Source organism: Corvus kubaryi, unplaced genomic scaffold (genome assembly GCF_017639235.1).
Source record: "Corvus kubaryi isolate FWS band 111438036 unplaced genomic scaffold, C.kubaryi_AGA036_p1.0 split3-73, whole genome shotgun sequence".
Taxonomy (NCBI): domain Eukaryota; kingdom Metazoa; phylum Chordata; class Aves; order Passeriformes; family Corvidae; genus Corvus; species Corvus kubaryi.
The window spans coordinates 43,184,983-43,206,664 of record NW_024582091.1 but is presented as its reverse complement, the minus strand read 5'-3'; the positions used below and the strand labels follow the sequence as shown (position 1 = coordinate 43,206,664).

Here is a 21,682-nt window from a genome sequence, read left to right as displayed (position 1 = left end):
ATGAAATTGGTTGTTTGATGCATGCATCTGTAAAAACACAGGGTGAAATGAGGCACTTTGGAAAGAAAGGAATAATTTTTGCTATAAATTTCTGGGTTTGTCTTTGCCCCATAAGAACAAACATGCTAGAACTTTCCTCCATTTCAGACCTCAGTAATGTGCTTTCTTCTAGCGAAATCATTGTCTGTGGAATGCTTTTGTCCTGTGTAATCTCATTGTCATTCAATGTTTTTGCAATATGATTAGGTCAGACACATGGCACATTTGACTGAAATAGGACAGAAAAGGCCTGGACCCCAAAGGCTCAGGAACAGATCTCTTTGCAAGTGAAAGTGGATCAAATCTGGTGTACTCAGCTCCTTTGCTGATCAACCCACACAAGACATCAGGAATATTAAGTCAGATATGGAGACTATGGTATGGAAGTAAACAATCAGAGAGTGGTAGAAACTGCCAGCCAGGTCTGGGCTATGTGATACTGGTGTAAATCAGTTCCCTGATGTAGTGAAGAGAGCTTGTATACCAGAGACAGCCTAATAACTCCCTGGGTGTGCAGAGCTAAATCACTGCACAGCCAATTAGGTATTACTTCTTCTCTGATACCTCTTGGTTTTCATTTCGGCCCCAGGTACAAGCAGAATCTTGAGCATTGATTGTTCATCAAGTACAAAGCGTCCCTGATGTCCCTGGAGATATAGTTGCTGGTGGTCCCAGGGGCTTGGACATGCTTTTCCAAATGCTCCTCTTTCCCAAGGCTGTGAGACAGAATTTGCCTTCTGCTTTGGGCTGGACTTTTTCTTCTTCAAGTCTAGTGCAGTCCAGGAGTACTGTCTATGGAGAAAATCCTTTATTTCACACTAAGTTCTCTCTACAGCATCAGCACAAATAAGTTGAAGTGAACTAAAATTATATGCTGGTGTGAACCGTCACAAGTGCAGGTGGAGAACTGTGTTTTGGTAGGGTTTTCACTGAGCTTGCTGAGGTACCAGTAACTGCACCAAAGCCAAGGCAATAGAAACTGAGGAACTTTCTTCTGGACATTCAAAGAATTTTTGAGAAAAACATCCATGCTCTGTCCTATGCTTAGTTCCTTGTTTGTAAGAATGTCCTGTGGTGATTTCTTCACAGGCTTAGTCTGCATTTCGGTTTGGGTTTTCATGCAAAGGAGAGACTTGAAGATTGGCCGGAGTTAAATGTAGGAAGGGAAATAATTTATATGCATGTTAGATTGGGATGTAACTACATTGCTCTCTAGTGGCTGCCCAGCAGAAAGTACATGTATACAAAAACTTGCTGAGACTTCTTTCTAGCTCAACTAACAGCCCTGCCAGGGCTGAGGTATTAGAGAATAAATGTATTGGCTTATTTCATATATATTATATGATGAGTCCAGGGGTTTGCTAAATGAAAAATAACCTGGGCATGACAGTGACTTTATTCTGCAGGTTGCCATGCCACATAGTAGCACCATTATTACTGTTGTGACCTGTGAGTAGTCATACCTGAGGAGACAGGACAAGAAAACATTCACTGAGATACAAATGAGAGGCTGGGTTTTCCTTCATCTAAAAGAGATTTTGTGCAATGTGTCATCGGACTGACAGCTTTGGCTGACCAGTTTGGGTGGCCCAGTAGTACATCAGTGTTGTGTGATAGAATCCTAAACTTTTATTTTTAAAGGACTGATATCTGATATAGCCTTCATATTGGGTAATGCCAAAAATAATGATCAGTTACAGAAAAGTTGTAAGGGTCACTGTAATTTTCAGCATAGCTGTAGATCCCTATCATCCACACCAGAAACTTAACATGGTGAAAAGCAAGGACCAGGGAGTTCTTACTTGAGTTTGCAGAAGGGGTGTGTGACTATGTAAATACTTGCCTAGTCCCTTCAGGATTTTTTTCTCCAGCTTTTGCTCCTTGTTGCCACTGAGCTCCTTTGCTTTGGAAGCATCCCCAGGAGCCGGCTTCTCTTTCTCACTCTCCTCAATTCCATCTTCATACTCTGCATCCTCCAAGCTGCCTGGCTCTCCCTTCTCAGGCCTGTCGGTTCCTGTAGCAGTGCTTTCTTTCTCCATCAGGCTTGTGGCAGACCCGTAGGTTTTAATGATGTCCTCCAGCTGCCGGCTCAGCTCCTCTGAGATGTCACACATGGCTGCTTTGGGCCACGTGCTTGTCTGCTCCATGGGGGCTGGAGCAGGGGATGGCAGGCCAGGGGCAGGTTTGTCCCCACTCTGCCCTTGGATGTCCTGCCCGGGTGAGGTGGAAGACTGTTCATTCTCCATGCTTGGTGCAGTATCTGACAAAAAAACAAATGGAGGGTTAATTTACAGGTATACAGAATTAGTCATCAAGCTGTTCCTAAAACTTGGCCAGCATGTGAATGATTTTGTGTGAAATTTGGGATGGCAGCTTATCCATTGGCTCTGCCTTGACAAATATATCACACATAGATAAATAACCAAGGTGATTTGCCTGCAAAGAGAAAAGCAAATTACATACTTTCCAAGAGAAAACCCAAATCTAACATTTAAAAATGAAAACCTCCTATTCCTACTGCCAGCAATGACACATGAAATGACACCCCAGTCGCTTATACCATTTTCGTTCCCTCATACACTATTTGCCACATGTTTACTTTTCTTGATCTGTTTACCTGCAATGCTGGCTACCGATGCTTCACTTCAGAGCTGCATGTTTCATTTCCAGTTTCTCTCCTGTTGGCACATCTTAAGTCAATAATCACATGTTAATTTTCTGTTTTTTCGTTTTCCCTCTGAATCTCATGTTCTTTTCCTCAGAGTTTGAATTAAAACGCAGGAGACCGAGAATTCTTTTTCGGACTTAGTTGTTTATTATATCCTATCTATAATACAGCTGCATTGGATGTGCCTCTTAGTTGGCAGGGTGGAAAATGGCCCCGAGTTCTAACTTTCAAGGCCTTTTAAAGCCTAAATCAACCAATTATGAAATACCAAGTAGTATGTTTTTACTTATAATCCAATAACTAACCTTTCATGATCTGCACTGCGGGTTTTTTTATCCAATAACAGAACCCCTAGATTTGTGAAGAAGGAGGAGAAAGGAGAAAGGAAGAAGAAGAAGAAGATCCACACTCCAAATCCTCCATATTGTCACAAATATATATATTATTATCCCAGAAACCTAAATTCTCTAAACCCAGGGTTCCAACAATCATGAAAAATATTTTAAATTAAATTGGTGCACCAAAAATTGCTCTGTGTCCTTGGAAAGCCCAGCATGGTGCTTGATCTACAAGAGACGTGGTTTGGTACCATCACAATAACAGCAAAGAATAAGATAAACAGCTCTAAACCATCTTTCTCTTGTACTTGCTGCATGTGGCTGACCGCTTCTTTGACAAAGTAAAAAATACAGAATAAATCACAGTGAAATAAAATCAACCACACAACATAATTTGATAGTCTGTGGTGTTTTATGGGGCAAATTTCAGCTAATTTATTCCCAGTTTGCAAAGGGAAGCTTTCATTTTCTTGCATTTTTGAGCAGCTGCACTTAGCCAGGCAAATACAGAGCCCCCAGTGTACCTATGTTCCTGCTCTGGCTTACCCAGGACCTGGCAATGAGGGTGTCAGCAAGAGCATCCTGGGCACCAGGAAAACTCAGAGTAGTGAAGGCCCCTTCCCTCTCAGAGGGAGAGGATGCTGGCACCTCTGTGTTGCCCTCAGGAAGTAGTGCAGGGGTGTGGGGTGCACAGCTGGGCCTTGCTTTGCAACTAGCCCCCACTGCTGCTTGACCGCAAATTCTGTACTCTTTCCAGCCACAAGTCCTTTCTCTCTCTTTTCCAGACTGATTTTTGTTCCTCTCTTTAATGATATGATTTACTATGGTGCCAGTGTGGAAGGAAGAAGGGAAGAAGCTTGCTTGGTTGGTTCTTTCCAGCATCTGAAGTGGTTGCTTTCTTATTTTTTAAAAGACAACTTGCTTTGAAAACACGGAGCTAACTGGGAAGCATTTTGTTCTCTGTTCAAACAGGCTGTAACATATATTTTCTATAGTGTCTAAATTTCTACAGCTTTCAAAATTGTAAACTAACATGGCCAAAGGCATTATATGATAAGAGAGATGTCATTTACTGTAATAAATGACTTGGTGTTATTAAACCCTCCGCAGTCAAAGTGATGTTTGGAAGTGCAGTGATGGCCATCACTAAGGCAACATTTTTCAAGATTTGATTTTCTAGCTATATGACCAGGCTTGCAGATAAGATAGTCAAACAAGTTATCATCTCTCAAGCAAATAATTGAAAGCTTTGAGTGGGGCTCAGGAAGTGCTTGAGTGGGGCTCAGGAAGTGCTCGCTATAAATCCATGCCCCTGCAATCCTCCCAGAGATACAGCTTGCCAGCAGAAATGGCTCAGGAATGCATTTGGACCTGGTCTCACAGACCTGTTGCACAATTGCATCCCGTTCTTTCCTTACTCCTTGTGGCATAGTCATTATATCACTGCAAAATGATTGTAAAATTATATCTATCTGATGTCATATTGAGTTTAATTTACATTGAAAAATTAGACCCTTTATGTGCAATTTGGGTAAATAATTCCAGATAGCACGAATGTTACCCTCCTGTTTGTGCTCTTTTTAAACTAGGGTTAATTGACTGCCAACTAATTCAAGGTCAGTAAGAGTATTGTAAAGGCTAAGCTAGATGCTCTGTAGAATATGTGTTTATCTCTGACATGTTCAGGCTAGTGTTTACTATTGCAATCATTAATTTGAGCTAATTGGCAGTTGGCAATCAATCAGCTAGAAAACCCAGGACTACCAGCTCTTGTTTAGGCAGAATAAAACTCTCATAAAGTATATTTCCAATTTAAAATAGCTGTTTTTGTAATATGTTCATCACAGAGGGAGAACAGGATTGCAAAATGCTCCATTTCCAAATTTTAATTTCTTTTCTATCTCCCCTTCCTTGTAAGTAGGCTCAAGTCGATGTTCTCTCTGCACCCCAACTCTCTCCCTTGGCTGCCTCCCAACTCCCAACTTCATCACTCATGTGGTAGCACTGTCTGGCTAAAGGTTTCCCCTTACATGAATCACAAAGCATGTCTGCAAATACAGTAGGCTTTGAATCAACAGTGGCAATTGATGTGTGCATGGTGTGTCTCAGTAACAAGGGAAAAACATGGGTGAATGAAAGAGAAACTGGACGTTTAGAATCAAGGTTCTAACACAAGATGTTTACAAGCTGGCCTTGCAGGAAATCTTCCCTAACATACATTCCTGGCTAGAAAGGGATTAGTTATAATCAGTCTGAAACCATGGCAATTCACATCTGCTGAGTTTCCATTCACCAGCCCAGAAGGGTAAGGAGGCAGGAAACCTAGAAATACACAGCAATGAACTTCTAACCTAAAGGTGCCCATCTGCTGGGTCATACTGGAGGTTTTATTTACACACACAAATAACTCTACTAATGTTTTATTTTGTTCTTCTTCAGGCTAAACCAGAGGTCTGATAACCGCTTTCCAGAACAAACACAATCCTTGTGAAGATTTCTCTACCTTGTTTTGCACAACAGCTTCCACAGCGTTGCAATTTCTGCTGAGGGAGACATAGCATCTGAGAGTTGCCTGCTTACAGCCTTTGATGCTGGGAGATTTTACTGCAGCTGGCCCCAGTTCTCCCTTGTGCTCTAGCCTGCTTCATCTTGATGCACATAAGGAATTCTCCCTTATCAGGCCATAAAAGACTTTTGGTGTCAATCTCAGCAAGACCCAAAGTGTTTACATTATATGCTATCTTAAACACAGTAATGCCTAAAAATTATGTGACTGAGTCCAGAAGAGGAATTCCTTGGTTTTTCAGACTTGCCCAATTTTTGACTACCCACCTCTTGAGTTGTGCAACTCCTACTACCACTACTGCTGCCTCCAGGCACCTGAATTTCCAACACAGCCTTATCCTGTTTCATGGCGAGGGGGAAGACTGACCAGTCTGATTGAGTCTGAGCGTTGCATCTTGTTTACTCTTTTCCTCCTGCATTCCCAAATCCTGGAACTGTTCCACAGCTGTGAGATCAGCACCTTTCTTGGCCCTGGTGTTTTGGCTGGAAACTTGGCACTTGTAGTTGCTGCATACAAATAGTTGCTGTGGTCCTCCTCTCCCTCAGCAGGAAACACCCCCAAGGGTGCTGCTGCCTCCCCACTGTGAGAAAGACTGTTTGCCATTCTCCTTCTTCCTCTGTTAAGAACTTGGGAAAACCCAGGACAGAAACTGAGATTTCAGCATAGCTGAGCACACAGCATAGCCACCGCTGCACCCAGAGGCAACAGCAAAAGGCGTACGCCTCAGATCAGTCTGGTTACATGCTAAGTTTGTTTGTCGGTAACTATATCCCTTAATATTTCACATTTATGGCACAATTTGCCTTCACTGTGCCTTGAAAACAGCCATCATTTCCAAAGTAAAAGGTCAGTAGGCAAAGGCCAGTGACTGATTTAGCAGAGCTGCAGTAGCCATTCCACTGCTGCTAGGAGAACTGTTCTTGTGCTGGGGTGTGCCAGCCCACCTCTTGCACTGCTGAAGCCAACACCGCTGCCCAGGCACCCTCCTGGCATGACCAAAACACAAGTTAAGCATCTTCTTCTTAGCTTCTCTTGCAGGCTGCCTTGGAGACTGTTACAGAGTTTTGTTTATCTTTTATAAACAGTGTGCTTCCCCTTCCTTCTCATGGGATTTGCTTTCTGATTTCCTTCTTGCAGCTTGAACTTCTAGAGGGTTTACAGACTGGGCTATATTTAGCTTTTGCTATGTATTCAGCAGAAGGACACATGGCACCTGCTCTGCAGCCAGGAGCTATTTTAAGCTCTTCTAAAATGGGTGATGGTATTTAGCACTTTATGTTCTAAGTTCACATACACACACATTTCTCTAAAACAAAGCTTTACATATATTTGCACCAGCCAACATATGCTGATAAAATCTGAATTTTTATCCTCATACAACACCAGATTGGTCTGCAGTGACACCTCGAAGCAGCAAACATTAAACTCTGGAATTGCCTCTGCTACTGTAGCTCCAATCATCCTCCAGAAAAATACAAGTACCTTCTTACAGTCTAGACACTGCCCTATGTGTTACTTCAGAAAGTGATGATAAAACCAGCTGTATCAGCACGCATTTGAATAGCTTTATGATTTATGCACAATTTTCTAGCACAAAACTGAACAAAAGTTTGGAAGTTTCATGGCAGGTTTCCTTCCATACAGGCTCAGAACCAGACTTGGAGGCTTTCTGAAGCCTCCTACTTCACCTCTCACGTTGCTGAATCATGTCCTGAATCTTGATCACTGACTGTTGTAGCAGACCACCCATGGCCCCCAGTCTCACTTCAACACAAGCTCTACGAAAGTAATCTTAAATTTCTCTGATCACTCTTAAGAGAAGCATTTCTTACTTTCACCAACAACCTTGGATACCTCCCTGTTTTCCTCAGATGTCATGGTGCCCAGACTTTTCCTAGGGCTATTCCTAGAAAATGCGGGTTGACAGTCCCAAAGGGAAGTACTTACATTAAAGCCCTTGTGCCATGCCACCAAGCAGTGACAGCAAGGAAGCTGTTCATCAGACTTACCGGAGCAAAGAGAAGAGCTGAGCAGAGAAAAAAGTCAGGCAGAAAGCTCAGACAAGGGCACGCCAGCAACAGGACACTGGTTCTGTAATCCTGCCACTGAGGGGAGAGGGACAGGAAGACCAAGTGAGGAGGGAAGGACAGAATGACACAGGAGGAGCAGACAGTGCAGGGGCTGAGTGCACACTGTGCAGGGGACTGTCTCTGATAGGCGCATGGGGGAGCTGCCTGCTGGCTGGCAGTGTAAGCCAGCTATGTTGGCTATTCCCTGCTCTGACACAGATAGCACGAGACATTAGAGACTCGGGCCCTCAGAAAGACAAAATAAAGGAAGGGAACTTACACAGCTGCTACCCTTCAAATTTAAGCCTTAATCCCTTAATGACTTGACGCCTTGTGCTGTGTGAAATTTGTCTGTATTGACTATGGATTGGTCGAAGTGGGTCGAATTTTTCTGTGTCTACCACAAAGACTGGGACGGATTTCCAAAATGTGAACTCCCAGCTGTGACTGCCCTTTGTAGCCTGGGATTTGGGCAGGATTTGTTAAAAACAGGCTGATTCTTAATCATAGGCTCACTGGCTGGAAGAGACCACAGGATGTCTTTAGCTCAAGCTCTTGTTTGAAGGAAGCTCAGCTGTGATCTCAGATGAGGTCTCTCAGGGCTTTAAATTAGTCTTTAAAACCTCCATGGATGGAGACTGCATGGCCCCCCTGGGAAGCCTGTTATCTGACCTGTCAGGGCACTGAAAAAGTTTCTCTTTCTACCTAGCCTTAACCTCCCTTGTTCCAGCTTGTGCCTATTGCCTCTTGTCTTCCCACTTTACACTCCTATAAAGAGCCTGTCTCTATCTTCTTGATAATCTCCTCCAAAGCTTTCCCAGGCTGAACACCCAACCACCCCTCACAGGATGAGTGCTCCAGAGCCAGCCGCCATGGGGCTCCTCCACTGCATTGACCAACTTCTCCATTAAGGCAGAAGTGCTGAAGGAGGTGACTGGTGTAGCTTCCCCCCTGATCCCATCAGCTCCCAAACAAATATTGCTGCCAAGATAACCTGCCTGACCTGCTTTCTGCATATGACCATGCTGGCTCATATTGGCCCAAAGTTGTTGATACAAACAAGCAGAGACTCACCAGGGAGCTCAGCTGTGCGCTGCTTATGCAGCAACCAGCATTTCCCACGTCTGTGACCCACAAGCCATTCAAGCACCATCTTGAGATGCCATATCACCTAAGCACCATCTGCTACCCACTCCCTAGAAGGAGATGTAGGTCAGTTTAATGCACAGATATGCAAACAATGGAGGAAAGAAAGCCTGGTACTGGAAGTGGAGCCAGGGCTATGAGAAGAGAAATGGGACTTGGTCTCCAGTGAAAAACAAAAGGTGGCAAAACAAATGTATACTACAATGATTTGGATTAAGCCTTCAAACCAATCCATGGCAACAGAGGAACCAGAAATGCTTTGTGCCTGATTTACAAGGGATGTCAGAGAAAGCAGTACTGGGCAGCTCAGTATCAAGAAGTACCAGCTCAGAAATAGTCTGTATGTTAGCAGCATCTCAGACTTTTATGGGAGAGGACTAAAGGTCTTCCTATATTTGTGGAGACAATGGGGCAAAAAGTTCATATTTGGGGTGGTTTCTCATTAGTCTTACTTCTATACTTGGAAGAGGCAGCTCCTATGATCTGAGGGTGCACAGACATTGTGTCTTAAGGGAAAATCAGTTCTTCCAATTCTTTCACACACTGGTGGTGGCTTGGTAGTGTTCCTAAGGAAGTCACAGATTTAGGGATACTGAAAAGGAGTGAGCTTGCAAGGTCAGGGGCTCCTGTAGAAAATCTTTTGGAGCGGGTTGGAAACTGGCTGGCTGTGTTTTGAGAGAAGATAAAACTCTAGGGATGTTTGTGACAGGGCAGTGTGAGAGATCAGAATAACAGTGAAGATAAGACTGTTTGTATGGGCACTTTGTGCTCCTCCTGATTTGACTGAAGAATTCTCCTGTTCCAGTCTCTGTTAATTTTTCTTTTGTAATAAAATCAGCTCTGAGATCAAAATGCACAACTGAGCTATCAAGGAACTAAGTAACAACTGAGCTGCAGAAACTTACTTTGGCATATTCTTACCCCTTGGCAAACACAAGGCAAGATGTGTTCAGCTTTGCTCTCTTTCACTAGCTATTACATGTCAGCTCGTTTTTGCAACAGCCTCACAGCACGCACAGGACCCCTCATCACAGCTCAAATGACATGCTGGGATTCACTGGGCACTGGGAACTTGGTCATGTCCTTCAGACATCAGAGTGTACTGATAACAAGAAATTAGTTGGGGTCCTTGTCTTCATTATAAAAATCAGCTACAAGTAGTACAAAGCTACATATTCTGAGTTATTCCTAAAAATGCAAGTAAATATAACAGTCTCTGGTGCAGTCAGGAAATAGAAAGGCGCAGATAAAATCATTATTCCTAAGTTTGTGGGGAGTATGTAGGTGTAGCTTCAGAAGATTAAAAGGGATCTGCTGGATTTTGGGCTGTGAATTGAAATAAGCATCTTAAGAAATGTAAAGGGAGACCCAGACAGAGAAATTTAGAGGCATATATTGAAACTGCCATGCAGGCCATTTACATGCTGAGGACAACCAACTCACTGGCACTTGGACTCCTCATGCTGGGATGGTTACATCTGGCCAGCTCAGGAGAGAGTGGACTGAAAATGCTTTCTGTGAAGCCTGCACAGTGTCTGAAGTTTCAGCTTTTGCAATGTTTTAGGCATTTCATGTCCCTGTTTTGGGGAAAAGAAAGAAATCATTCTCTAATATATGAGAGAGAGGAGAAATGTACCTTCCTCACATTAAAGCTGGATGACTCCTTGAGAATCTGCAGTAATAAAACTGAGTTTATTTCACAGGCGTGTTCAGCTATGAGCTGGATTGCATATCAATAACCCTGCACTCTCTGTGTTGCACAGTGGGATTTCCATGGAGGTCACAGGGAATGTCACAAAAACTGCCTATTTCTGAGTTAAACATAATCATCAGCAGCATAAATCTGTTGAAGCCAAGGGAGGAAAAAAATTTCCACCTATATTTATCATTTGCTCTATATAATATTAAATGTGTCCAGCCTTACCAAATGGAAAGACAAGTTCATCATTAAGTCAACATTATTGAAGCTTTGGTTTTTCTTCCTATCCTTCTCTGACATACCTTTTCCCTTCTTTGCCTAGGTGATTTTCCACAGGTCCAACATTCAGCCCTCACCTGCTGATGCTCCCTGCTCTCCTCACTCCCTCCAGTGCCAATGTTGCTTTTGGGAGTTTCGTGTGCTCTTTCTGTGTCCCACAGGATGGTTTAGGTGAAAGACTGATGGTTCATGTTTAGAGTCTCTCTCTTAAATGCTCAAGGGCTTTAAAAAATGCAGACTCTGAAGGCAATACTGTATTGGTTAAAACCACTTGAAAAAGTTTTGAGGGTTTCTTTTTCACCACAAGCAATGTAAATGGCAAGCCTTATTTCCTCTTCCACCTAAATGAAAGCTTAGTTTCTACAGAAGCCCTAATATCCCCTAAAAGCCATACAGACTGATTTGTCCTGCAGGCCAGACTTTTGACAGAAGGCAAAGAGGCTGCAGAGGTTCTCCTGCCTTCTGCACTGGCAAGGAAAGGGCTGTCTCCCCTCTGCAACCTGTAGCTGCTCTGCTCCATGAGACCCTGCTTGCCAGCAGCAGAAGAAAATTTGGAGACTAGCATTCCCAGTCCTGTCATACACAGGGATGCAGACTTCAGTGCGCTGCCATGGTCTGCTACTTCAGTGCCAGATCTGTATCAGTGAGAGTATAATTTTTTTATTCTTGTGCAGGAACTTCTCTAAGAAACTGAACGAGTTTTTCATGGCTTTCCTCCTGAACAGTTTTTGGTTTATTTTTTGATGGATACAGGTTTTTCAAATTGTAGCGTGATGGGGCAGAACCTTTTGCTGTAAAACCACTATTTCAGTCAATTATATTAGAAACTTAACTGGAAGGTCAAACACATCCTGGGCTGCATAAAAAGCAGCATCACCAGCAGGTCAAGGGAGGTGATTCTCCTCCTCTACTCTGCCCTCATGACACCCCACCTGTCCAGCTCTGGGGTTCTCAGCACAAAAAAGATGTGGACCTGTTGGAGCAAGTCCAGAGCAGGGCTACAAAAATGTGGGAGCACCTCTCCTATGAAAAAATACTGAGAGAGTTTGGGTTGTTCAGCTTGGAGAAGGGAAGGTGTGGGGAAACCTTATAGCAACCTTCCAGTACTTAAAGGGAGCTTATAAAAATGAGGAAGAGGGACTTTTTACATGGAGAGACAGTGATAGGACAAGGGGCAATTGCTTCAAACTGAGAGATGGTAGATTTAGATAAGTTATAAGGAAGAAATTCTTTACTATGAGGTTGGTGAGGTATTGGAACAGGTTGCCCAGAGATGTTGTAAATGCCCCATTCCTGGAAGTGTTCAAGGCCAGGCTGGATGGGGTTTTCAGCAACCTCGTCTAGTGGAAATTTCCCTGCCCATGGAAGGGAGGTTGGAACTAGATGGTCCTTTCCAACCTGAACCACTCTATGATTCCATGATTCTATGAAATAAAGTTGATCTGTTCTGTTTAAATATGAACATAATATACTTATGTCATTACATAATAATAGAATATACTTGTGACATGATAATATACAGTAACAAGCAGGTATGTAAAGTATATAATGAAAATACAGTGTTGATGATGAATTTAGAAATGCCTATAAATGCAAAACATATAATTTGAATTTAGAAAGAGCCCTCACAATGGGTCTTGAGACACAAAAGCATAGTGACATGTGAAGAGTGGTCTAGAAGTCAGAAGGTTGCTGCATCTGGCAGCGTTTTTCTGCCATTGGCACCTACAACTAAACCAGTGTTGGGAGAGTCCTATGATGTTCCAATGAAAAGTTTGTCAAGACCAATCTCCACTGGGTTTAATTTACTTCTATAGAAATGTTGTAAGCACCTGGACCAATAGGACATTTTCCATGGTGGTCTCTTGGGAATAATTTCTCTCCTGTTTAGTCCTGTGTTAGTGTAAAAAAAAGGAGGGGAGAGGGAGTAATATATTTGCATTCCGCACTGTATCAATTTTCTACAGATTTCCTAGCTCCACATCAATTTCAAAAGGGTTGGAAGGTTGTGATTTGCCTTCTAATAAGATTTTATGGCCTGAAGGGTTTGTCATATACCTAATGTTTGCCATGTTTTTTCTTCCACAGCTCAAAGATCCTGGCTACCAATGGCACTTAATAACTCAGCCAAATTAGGTGACACAGAAAACCCCAATAGGCAACAGACTTAACTATTTTAAGCAAATAATTTAATTCTTAATCTACATCACTAAGAATATAGTTCCTGCATTTTAGCAAGGAAACCACTCTAAGAATCTGGAGGGAATCCCCATGGTCTGCTACTGAGCAGTTTTTGATTTATTCTTGGAAAGATTCAAGTCTTTTGAAACTTTAAGAGCTAGCAAAATCAATTATCAGGGTTTCAATTTTCTCCGGGCAATTTCCACCGCTTCAGCTTGCCCAAGAGACAGACTCTACATAAATACATTATGCTATGTGCTACTTGGAGAATTTGGCAGAGTTGAGAATAGCTTCACTTGAAAAATCACACAAAGGTAAAGAAAACCCTCAGGTGAGGCAGGCAGTCACACCTGAATGCAGATCAGCAGTTTGAAAATAACTCTTCTCCAATATATAAAGGTAATTTATTGGGAAGGGAAAGAGCACTATTAGCTGTTTCCAGTTATTCTGGTACTGCAGTGAAGTTACCGCTTATTTACACCATTATAAACAAACACAAATATAGCATGAAACTTCAGAAAGGTACTGAATCTTGAAACAATCTATTTTTGTAATGTAATTTCATTTAAAAATGATACTCCTCTAGCTTGAAATGGTCTTCTATCAACACTCAGTGGGAACAGAGTTGGGCCAAGTCAACCATCAACCTCAGACATTTTGTGAACCTGCTGGGGGAAATCTCTGTGCCCAATTCAGATGTGATCATGCTGTAAATCACATATCAAATGTAATTGGGAAGTCTTTTAAATGCCAGTGGTAAGTTGGTCAAGGGTGAGTTGTAGAGAAGAAAATATCTATTCTGGTATGTTAATGTGATACTGACTTGCTTTGTGAAAGGTAGTTTCTTTGTCTTTTCCTCCCTTTTCTAAATCCTTCCATTTGCTAGTAATGCTCACTTGCATCAGTTTCATTATCAATATGTATCATTTATTTTAGATTGCTGCTAGAACTGGCTTATAAAAATTAGAAATGGAAAAGACTCATTCAAGGCTCAGTCTTGCAGCTGCTTCATGTGTGGAGCTGTCATTGATTTCCCAAGCAGCACCTGCTTGTGAGCAGCACAGAGAATAAAACAAATTAGAAATTGAAGGCTTGAATCTCTCAGCTGTATGGGCTGTACGTGGGCAGGAAAGCATCTCATAATTGGAGCCAAGCATCTTTCTCTGGGAAGGACAAGGTCCAAATTCTGCTGATAATCATAAGGAAGCTGAGGGGGGCAGAGGGCTGAACAACACTGAGGTTATGACTAACCTGTCTAGAACTACTGGAGGAAAGATTAGGGGCTGACACAATGAAAATGAGAGAGATTGAGATAACACTTTAAAAGAGCTTGGAAATTAGGGGAACATTTGTGGTGAAAGATAAAGATCTGTAGAAAGAAGCGGGAAAATAAGAGACAGTGATGGTGAAATAAGTCCTAATGAGGATCTTATTTTATAGGATAATGACAGGGTGGATGATGAACTGCTAGTTCAGAAGGAATGATCTCATGATCAGCAGAACTGGCAGCACTACTGTGGGATGTCTAAAACTGCTGCTGATGTAAACACCAATGACCTATTTTAAGGCATGCATGGAAAGAGAATCACTACATGGGAAACGCAAAAGGATGCAAGAGGTATATTGGCATTGGCAGATCAGAACCGTGAAACTGTGTCAATTGGATTTTTTTATAAGGGTTTTCTAGCTGTCTATGTAGAAGCACCTTATTAAACATAATAATGTTTGTGGGACCAAATGAATAAAGAAGAAAATAAAACCCAAGAGATGAAAGAATGAATAAAGAAAAGATCAGGTGAGAGTGAACTTCATATTTTACTAAGCTGAAAGACAAATTTTACTAAGCTGCCACAAGAGGTGGCACCAATGTCCCCAACTTGCTAGAATATAGTAAATCTTCATTTTGTGTACATAAAAAGACTACGCAAGTCATATTTATTGAGAAAGGCAATTTGGTCTCTAATTTAGATCCTGGACTTGAATAGGAGTATACAGACAGATACACGCATAATATTTAGCCTTAGGTGTCTTCAGATGTGTCTCCAAAATTCTATTACTATGAATTTAAGAAGTGGTTTTCCTCTAACAGCATTCTAAAGGAGAGGATGGGTCAGATCTCAGTGCTTCTCAATAGCCTCAGAGCAGTTATGTAATTTGAGACTCTCAAACTATTTGAAGTATGGGGAATTGCTGAACTAAGGGAAGAAAATTAACTATTTAGCCCCCCACTTGGAATCAGAGAGAACAATTCTAGTTCGCTTGGAAACTCATCATCAGCCGATCTGTAATATTGTCTGTTTTTCTACAGCATTGCAAGATACATCACTAGTTATGGTTTACTTCTGTGGCTTCCCATTTTTTTCCAGTTGTGTAGTAGCTTGCATGCAAGATTGTAACCTTATTAAGTAACTTCAACATCAAGCAGCAGCGAACTGCAAAAAGCGCACTGTACTCATTAGTTGAAAGGATAAACTGAGACATAAAGTGTTACATGCTAATGAACAATAAATAACCACTTGCCCAAGGTCATGCAGATGGGGACAAGATGTGCTCAGATTCTTTTATATTTTAATTGTGGCATGCTTGCTTTTATATACACGAGGACCAGAGTTACATGCTTAGAGTGAAAGGGAGGTCCACGTCACAAAAATGTTCTGTGTCTTTGTGTGCTTTATGTGCCTTCACTTTCTGCAAAGGGTTTACATGAGTTGACAAATTCATGGGACCTGTCCAGTCAGCTTGATAAAAATGGTCTAAAACCCACACTGCTGTTAACAAAGGAGGGCTAAGTTAATATAGAACTGGAGGGCCCAAATGTTAACCAATCTAATCTATTTCTGTACAAACAAACTGTAGTCCACATGACCATGGAAATCTGTAATTCTGATTTTCATTAAATTCAGAAAATATCTGTGAGATCTCTGAGAGATTTCAGAGGTTGTGACTATGACAACCCACACAGGAGAATGTAAATAAAATCCCAGGATTGTAATATCAATATTCTAATGACTAGTAAATATTGCCTTCTCTCAGTTTGTTTTCTTTTTTTGGTTTTTTTTCCCCTCATCATTAGGTCTCTCACCTGTCTTCCCTGTCTTGCAAGACAGCCAGTGAGTAAGTCACCCAGAGCCACCATTCTGTTACGTGCTTGTGCTTCCCTGGCACAGCAGGCTCCGACTGTCTGATTGTGCCTTCAGGCTTTTCAGTGTTGGCTTCTGTGCCATAATCTTTTCTCTCTAGGAGATAGCTAGTTGAGCAGGCAAGAACGATAGTCACCATTCATAAGACTATGGACTGTATCACCAACCACAAAATAGAAAAAAAAATAAAACCAGTCTTTAGTCCTATCCTTTCTCACTTTTTTGCCAGTCACAAAGAGGAAAAGCTATTGGCAGGCACACCAGTCAGTAAGACCCCCAGAAACCTCCTATGTGCCAGCCAAGAGCAAGCAAGGAGAAAATGCAGTTCTTTTAAGTCTGGTTTTCTCTATATTCTCTTTCCTTTTATGTCACCAACTAATGTTTGACTAGCTGGGTCCTTGTGAGGCTCTATCAATTTCAAAGTCCTGTTCTATCACCCAGTTCCTTCCTAGACTCTCGGGTGTCAAGGATACCCACAGGTCACCAATCTTCCAGGTAACCTTCCTCAACAAAGTGGAAGAAAGTCATGCAGCATTTCATTATGATCACCCGTCTCAGGCAACGAACACTGAGGAGTCATGAATCTGGTAACTCTTAGCACAAGGAGGTATAAGCTGCCCATCTAAAGGAAAGTACAAAATCTCCCTGATAACAATGATGCTTTACTGGCAGTGGGAATTGGTTTGAATGTTAAATATTATATACACCTATGTCTTTACTATTTTAGCAGAACAACCAGAAAAACAAAAGTGTCTATATCCCTAGGATGTGACATATATGAAAGTGATACATGAATTTACTCAAGCTTTATTAAAAAGCAACATGCAATTTCCTCACAATGAAAGAGGCTGACCAAAGTCACTGAACAAGCACTTTGGAGCTGTTAATTTTTGTGGGGGAGTAAAAAATAAATTAGGAAAATGTTGGTCAATCACATTTCCATCTACCTTTCTTTCCTTCTCAGTAGTTACAAGGCCACCTGCTACCAGGGTGATATAAAAACCCACACGACTAAGAAAGAAGACATTTTCAAGTTATTTCACTTTAGACTGAGGAAAAAAGGTAATCAGAAGGTCTCAATAATTCTTTATCAGAGTGATTTTAACAGTAATAAACACCAATAAGTTAATATCAGAGCAAAATATGGATCAGAACATACTCTAATCCATTCCTGACCCAAACACCACTTCAAGATTATACTCAAATATGTGATACTATATTTGAATTAAGTTAATAAGAACATCAGATAGACTCTTAGTCATCATAGTGATTGTGAAGTAATCCAATCTGAAATTACCACTGTTACACGAGGCGTTGGAGTTAGAGAGGATGGTTCATGACTGCATCTGCAGTGCTGTGCTCATATAACACTTCAACTTGATGAAGCAGCAACACCACTCCAGACTCTCAAGAAGGACTTAAAAGACCCAAGACTAATTTATACCACTATGGTATACCCTGACCAAGCAACATATAGTCCTCCTAAAATGAATAATGTGTTCTGAGCACTTTTAGGCCCACTGATTCTGTTGGGGTGACTTAGTGGGGAGCTGAAGTAACTGCATTAGACTTAGAATATGCAATGCAGTTTTGGCATAAAGTACTGCCTGCACTCCAAAAGTGATCCCAAGGCTATGGCTACACTGGGTAAGCCATCAGTCAGACCTTGATTTTTGACTTGGACTTCACTGGCCAAGCAGTTACCTAGGTCAGAACTGGACCCAAAGATCACTGATCTAGATTTTCATTATAAAGCTTATCTGGAAAAATCACAGGCGAATAATTAAATTGTCCTGTTAATCTTTACAATTCAAGACCACTGTCTTTTGAAAGCTAACCATAAAAAACCCCCAAAACGAAAACTGACCACAAACAAACAAAAAACCCCACACAAAACGAGAGAGAATAGAATGTGCCTCCTGAACTTTGCTGTATCTTCAATCACAGTTATGAGAATGCCATTCAGGGCAAAGCTGTTATGTAGAGTAAGAGCTGGAGAGATCTGAAGGAAAGGCAAGGAAGAAAAGTAGTCTCCTTTCCTTCCTTAGGCCAAAATACTAAGAGATCAGCTTTGGAATTTAGAAATGCTCTGCTTCACTGGTTCCTGTGAAGCCAATCTTGCCCTTTAAACACAGACCTTGGTAACAGAGCTTGGGGGAAAACAACACAGTCCTCTAATAAAGGACTTCATTGCTTGTAATGTTTACATGTAAAACAAAACCATGTCAAAAAGACCCCTGGACTAAGAGGTTTGGGCTAGAGGAATCAGTTGAGTTGAGTAGCTGTGTGTATTAATCTAATTTTTGTGAATGCATCGTGGAATTGACAAGCTGCAATTCTTGCATTAGGTAAAAACTCTACTTCATAAGCATCCATCACTATTCATTCTGACTACATTCATTCAGTTAAAATGTATACGATAAATCAAATTAAAAGGCTGCTCTTTGAAATACTTTAATCAATAAGACAGGCAGGGCTTCAGCTACACCTAGCTACAAGCTCCCAGTACTGCAGCCTCTCCGCAGCACTGACAGTGAGGCTTTATCTGTCATGGTAAGTAACTACTCCACTGCTTCAATACATAAACTGTGAATTGAAACTAAGCATCTCCAAGTAAGTATCAACAACTGAAACAGCTCCTTGCAAAAATCTGTGTGATTATCTGTGCATTGGCATCCTTCATGTAAAGTGCTTAATTAAAATGTCAGGCAAGGTTCTCAAAAGGTGACAGCTCAGACAGAGACCAGGAAGTGAGGCGATGGGATGGCAGGCTGCCCTGCAGAGCCAGGGACGGGGCAAGATGCCTGTCAGAGGTTGCTCCTCTCCTTATAGGGCAAAGTCACACACAAGGTGACTTGTGACAGACCAGTTGTCACCCTCTCTTACCATCCCAGGGCACAGCTGCAATAATGCACCACACTGGCTGACTGTGCATCCCAAAGCAAACATGCTGCTGCCCCAAGTATTTTCAATGGTTACATTTGTCGTGATTAAACCAGAGGGAGGATATGAGGCAGTACAAGGCCTGTGGTGCTTCCTGGCCACTGAAAGAGTCCCACCAGATGAAGATGAGATAGTGTATTAAAAGGGGTTTAAGAAGAGAGAAGGTGGTTTTTAGAAGCAGGACTGAGCACAGGCTTCAAGTCTGTGTTTTGGCTTCAACGGTTTCCACTGTGACTAGTGATGGGAATGGGACTGCTCCCTACTTGCATTCCAGGAGCAGGGACACATATCCCAACGTCCATGCCCAAGGGCAGAGAAGCAGGTGCTCAGAACTGCAGACTTCATTGGCTCCATCCAACAGCAGCTTTGCTCACTTGCACTCACCAAAGAAAATTCAGGCTTTCCTTGTAAATAATTGTCCGTGAAGAAGGTTAACACCTCATGTTTTCTTGAGTTCTCCACTTTTCTGGCACACAGTGTTGTGCCCCATCAACATGCAAAACCAACCTGTCCCAACCACTCCACTGATAGGCACCTGTTCACAGCATGTGGTTAAGGATTTATTGGTCTTCAAACCTTTTCCCTAAAACTTTCTCTGTGATGATCACTAATTTTTTTTCTGCCTGCTACTTAGAAAGAGTTTCTGTTCATCCCCATACCTGTGTTTGAACCTTGCCCTTCATCTCCTTGTTGGATCACACACTAGCCTTAGTGCAACCTGCTGATAAGCAACCCAAAATATAACTATATAACCCTTATAATCCTATAAGCAATCCTAAAATATAACTATTTAGTTTCTGTACAAAACAGATGTGTGCAGAATCTTGGTGTCTTTTACCATAATTGGAAAATCCTAGGAATTAATTTCTGTCTTCAAGTACATACTCTACTTCATACAAAGTTGATGGAGGACATACAACTGTATGAGGTTTGTAGGCAGAGATAATATCACTTATTAGATCAAATAATGTACCTTGAAGTAAATAGAAGAGATTTTGAGTACCAAGCCTTTAAATACTTATCCTGGCAGGGAGAGAGAGTGAAATCTGAAATACTCTGTGTTACTTGTGTTTGAATAGCAGCAGATAAGACATTTTATATACTTTCAGAAATTTTCCCCTCTCCTGCACAGTGCACTAATGCTAGCAAAGCAGCCTGCCCTAGGAAACTCACAGGGCAATTCTTAGGAGGCTCTTTGTTAAAATGGCCTCAGTTTCTTATTTCAACGAGTGTATGCTGAGTAATTAGCTTTTGAGCTTAGGAAATGCTTTGTACTCAAACTAATAACTTCAGCCACAGTTTTGGGAACTTGACAATTCTGAAAGTTTCTTTTATTCTACCTTATTCCTTATAAAATAGGTAATATGTTGCCAAATGAACACTCCAATAGAGAGAGATAACAAAATGGCCCAGTGAAAGAAAAAGGTGTGAAAAGTGGTTAGCATTTCATGATAAGGTGGAAAAGGTGGAAAATGTTTTGCTTCTTTTTAATATGGTAAATAAGTATTTCAAAATCTGTTTCAGGCCTGTGATCAAATTGGCCCTCTGTAATTTTTTAAGAGGGGGAAAGGCACAGCAGATGGAGAGGGACTGAACCAACTCTATTAAAAACCTGGTGTTGCAATTTTTTTCTAAAATGAGGCAAAGAGAATAACAGAGAACTTACCATAACAGCAGCTTGTCTGTTCAGACATTTGATGTATTTTGTTATTGTTGCAGTTACTGAGACTCAGTTTTATCTTGCGCGTGAGCACAATAGTGACACCATATTGAAATGTGTAAATATATTTTCATAAACTATGTAAAACACCTCCTCTGTACTGACAAAATGATGCACTTAGAACACATGAAATCCTGATAAAATGCTGCTGCCTTGGGTTCCAAATTCCTCTGATTCCTCATCTGAGTTTTATTGCACATGCAGTGTTATCTGACAAATATATCTGCCAGACTATTTAAAAAATACTTTGTCTTATCATTTGAACAGCTCCTGTCAATGTTACCTAGTCCTTGTTCACCCTGCTATCCCTATGAGTGATGATACAGAAATAGATGAGGTTAAGGACGGTGTGTGTAGCCCAGATCTGTAACACTGGCATTTCTTATTTCTGTCTGCAGTAAACCCGCAGTATTTTTGAAGAAATGAAGGCTTCAAAAAGGACAGTTGTAGGGTCAGGGACAAGAATTGCTTTTTCTGACTTAATTTCCCTCCCCTCAATGCTTGTGCCCCCCTGATCTTCCTGGGGTTTCTGATACAAGGATGTGTTGCCCCCTTGGGTACCAGCTCACATGTTAAGCCCTGGTGTGCCACACAGTCGGGAGGGAGCAGAGGCGGAGGGCAGGAGGAACAGGGTAGCAACAAGGTGGGAATAGGATGACTTCTATAGCCAGACATTGATGCAGAAGTCACGTATGCCCTGACGAACTACTTCTGTGGGGCCCCACACACACCAGCCTTTGGCTGAACACCAGCGATCCACAGGGCTTTGTATCCAACCGAGTGTGGAAAACACCTCCCTGGGGAAAAAGTAAAAAAAAAAAGAAGAGTGACTAAAAAATGAAACAAATGAAAAGAACTCCGCCAATCCAGATGTTGGAATTTTCCAATCCCCCT

At 41.7% G+C, this 21,682-nt stretch overlaps 1 protein-coding gene across 2 annotated transcripts in view; it reads right to left on the bottom strand.

The window, feature by feature from the left end:
• TXLNB (taxilin beta) overlaps positions 1-7,848 on the bottom strand; it is a 36,335-nt gene extending 28,487 nt beyond the window's left edge. Inside the window, exons 1-2 of one of the 2 annotated variants that reach the window (XM_042017042.1) lie at positions 7,621-7,848; positions 1,883-2,299 (exon numbers count right to left, since the gene is read on the bottom strand). In XM_042017042.1, the coding sequence (XP_041872976.1) occupies positions 1,883-2,285 (403 nt within the window). In that variant the 5' untranslated portion in view covers positions 2,286-2,299; positions 7,621-7,848. Of the gene's footprint in view, positions 1-603; positions 805-1,882; positions 2,300-7,620 lie in introns of those variants that run through there. The other variant, XM_042017043.1, reaches the window with a different exon arrangement.
• Between the last annotated feature and the right edge of the window lie 13,834 nt (positions 7,849-21,682).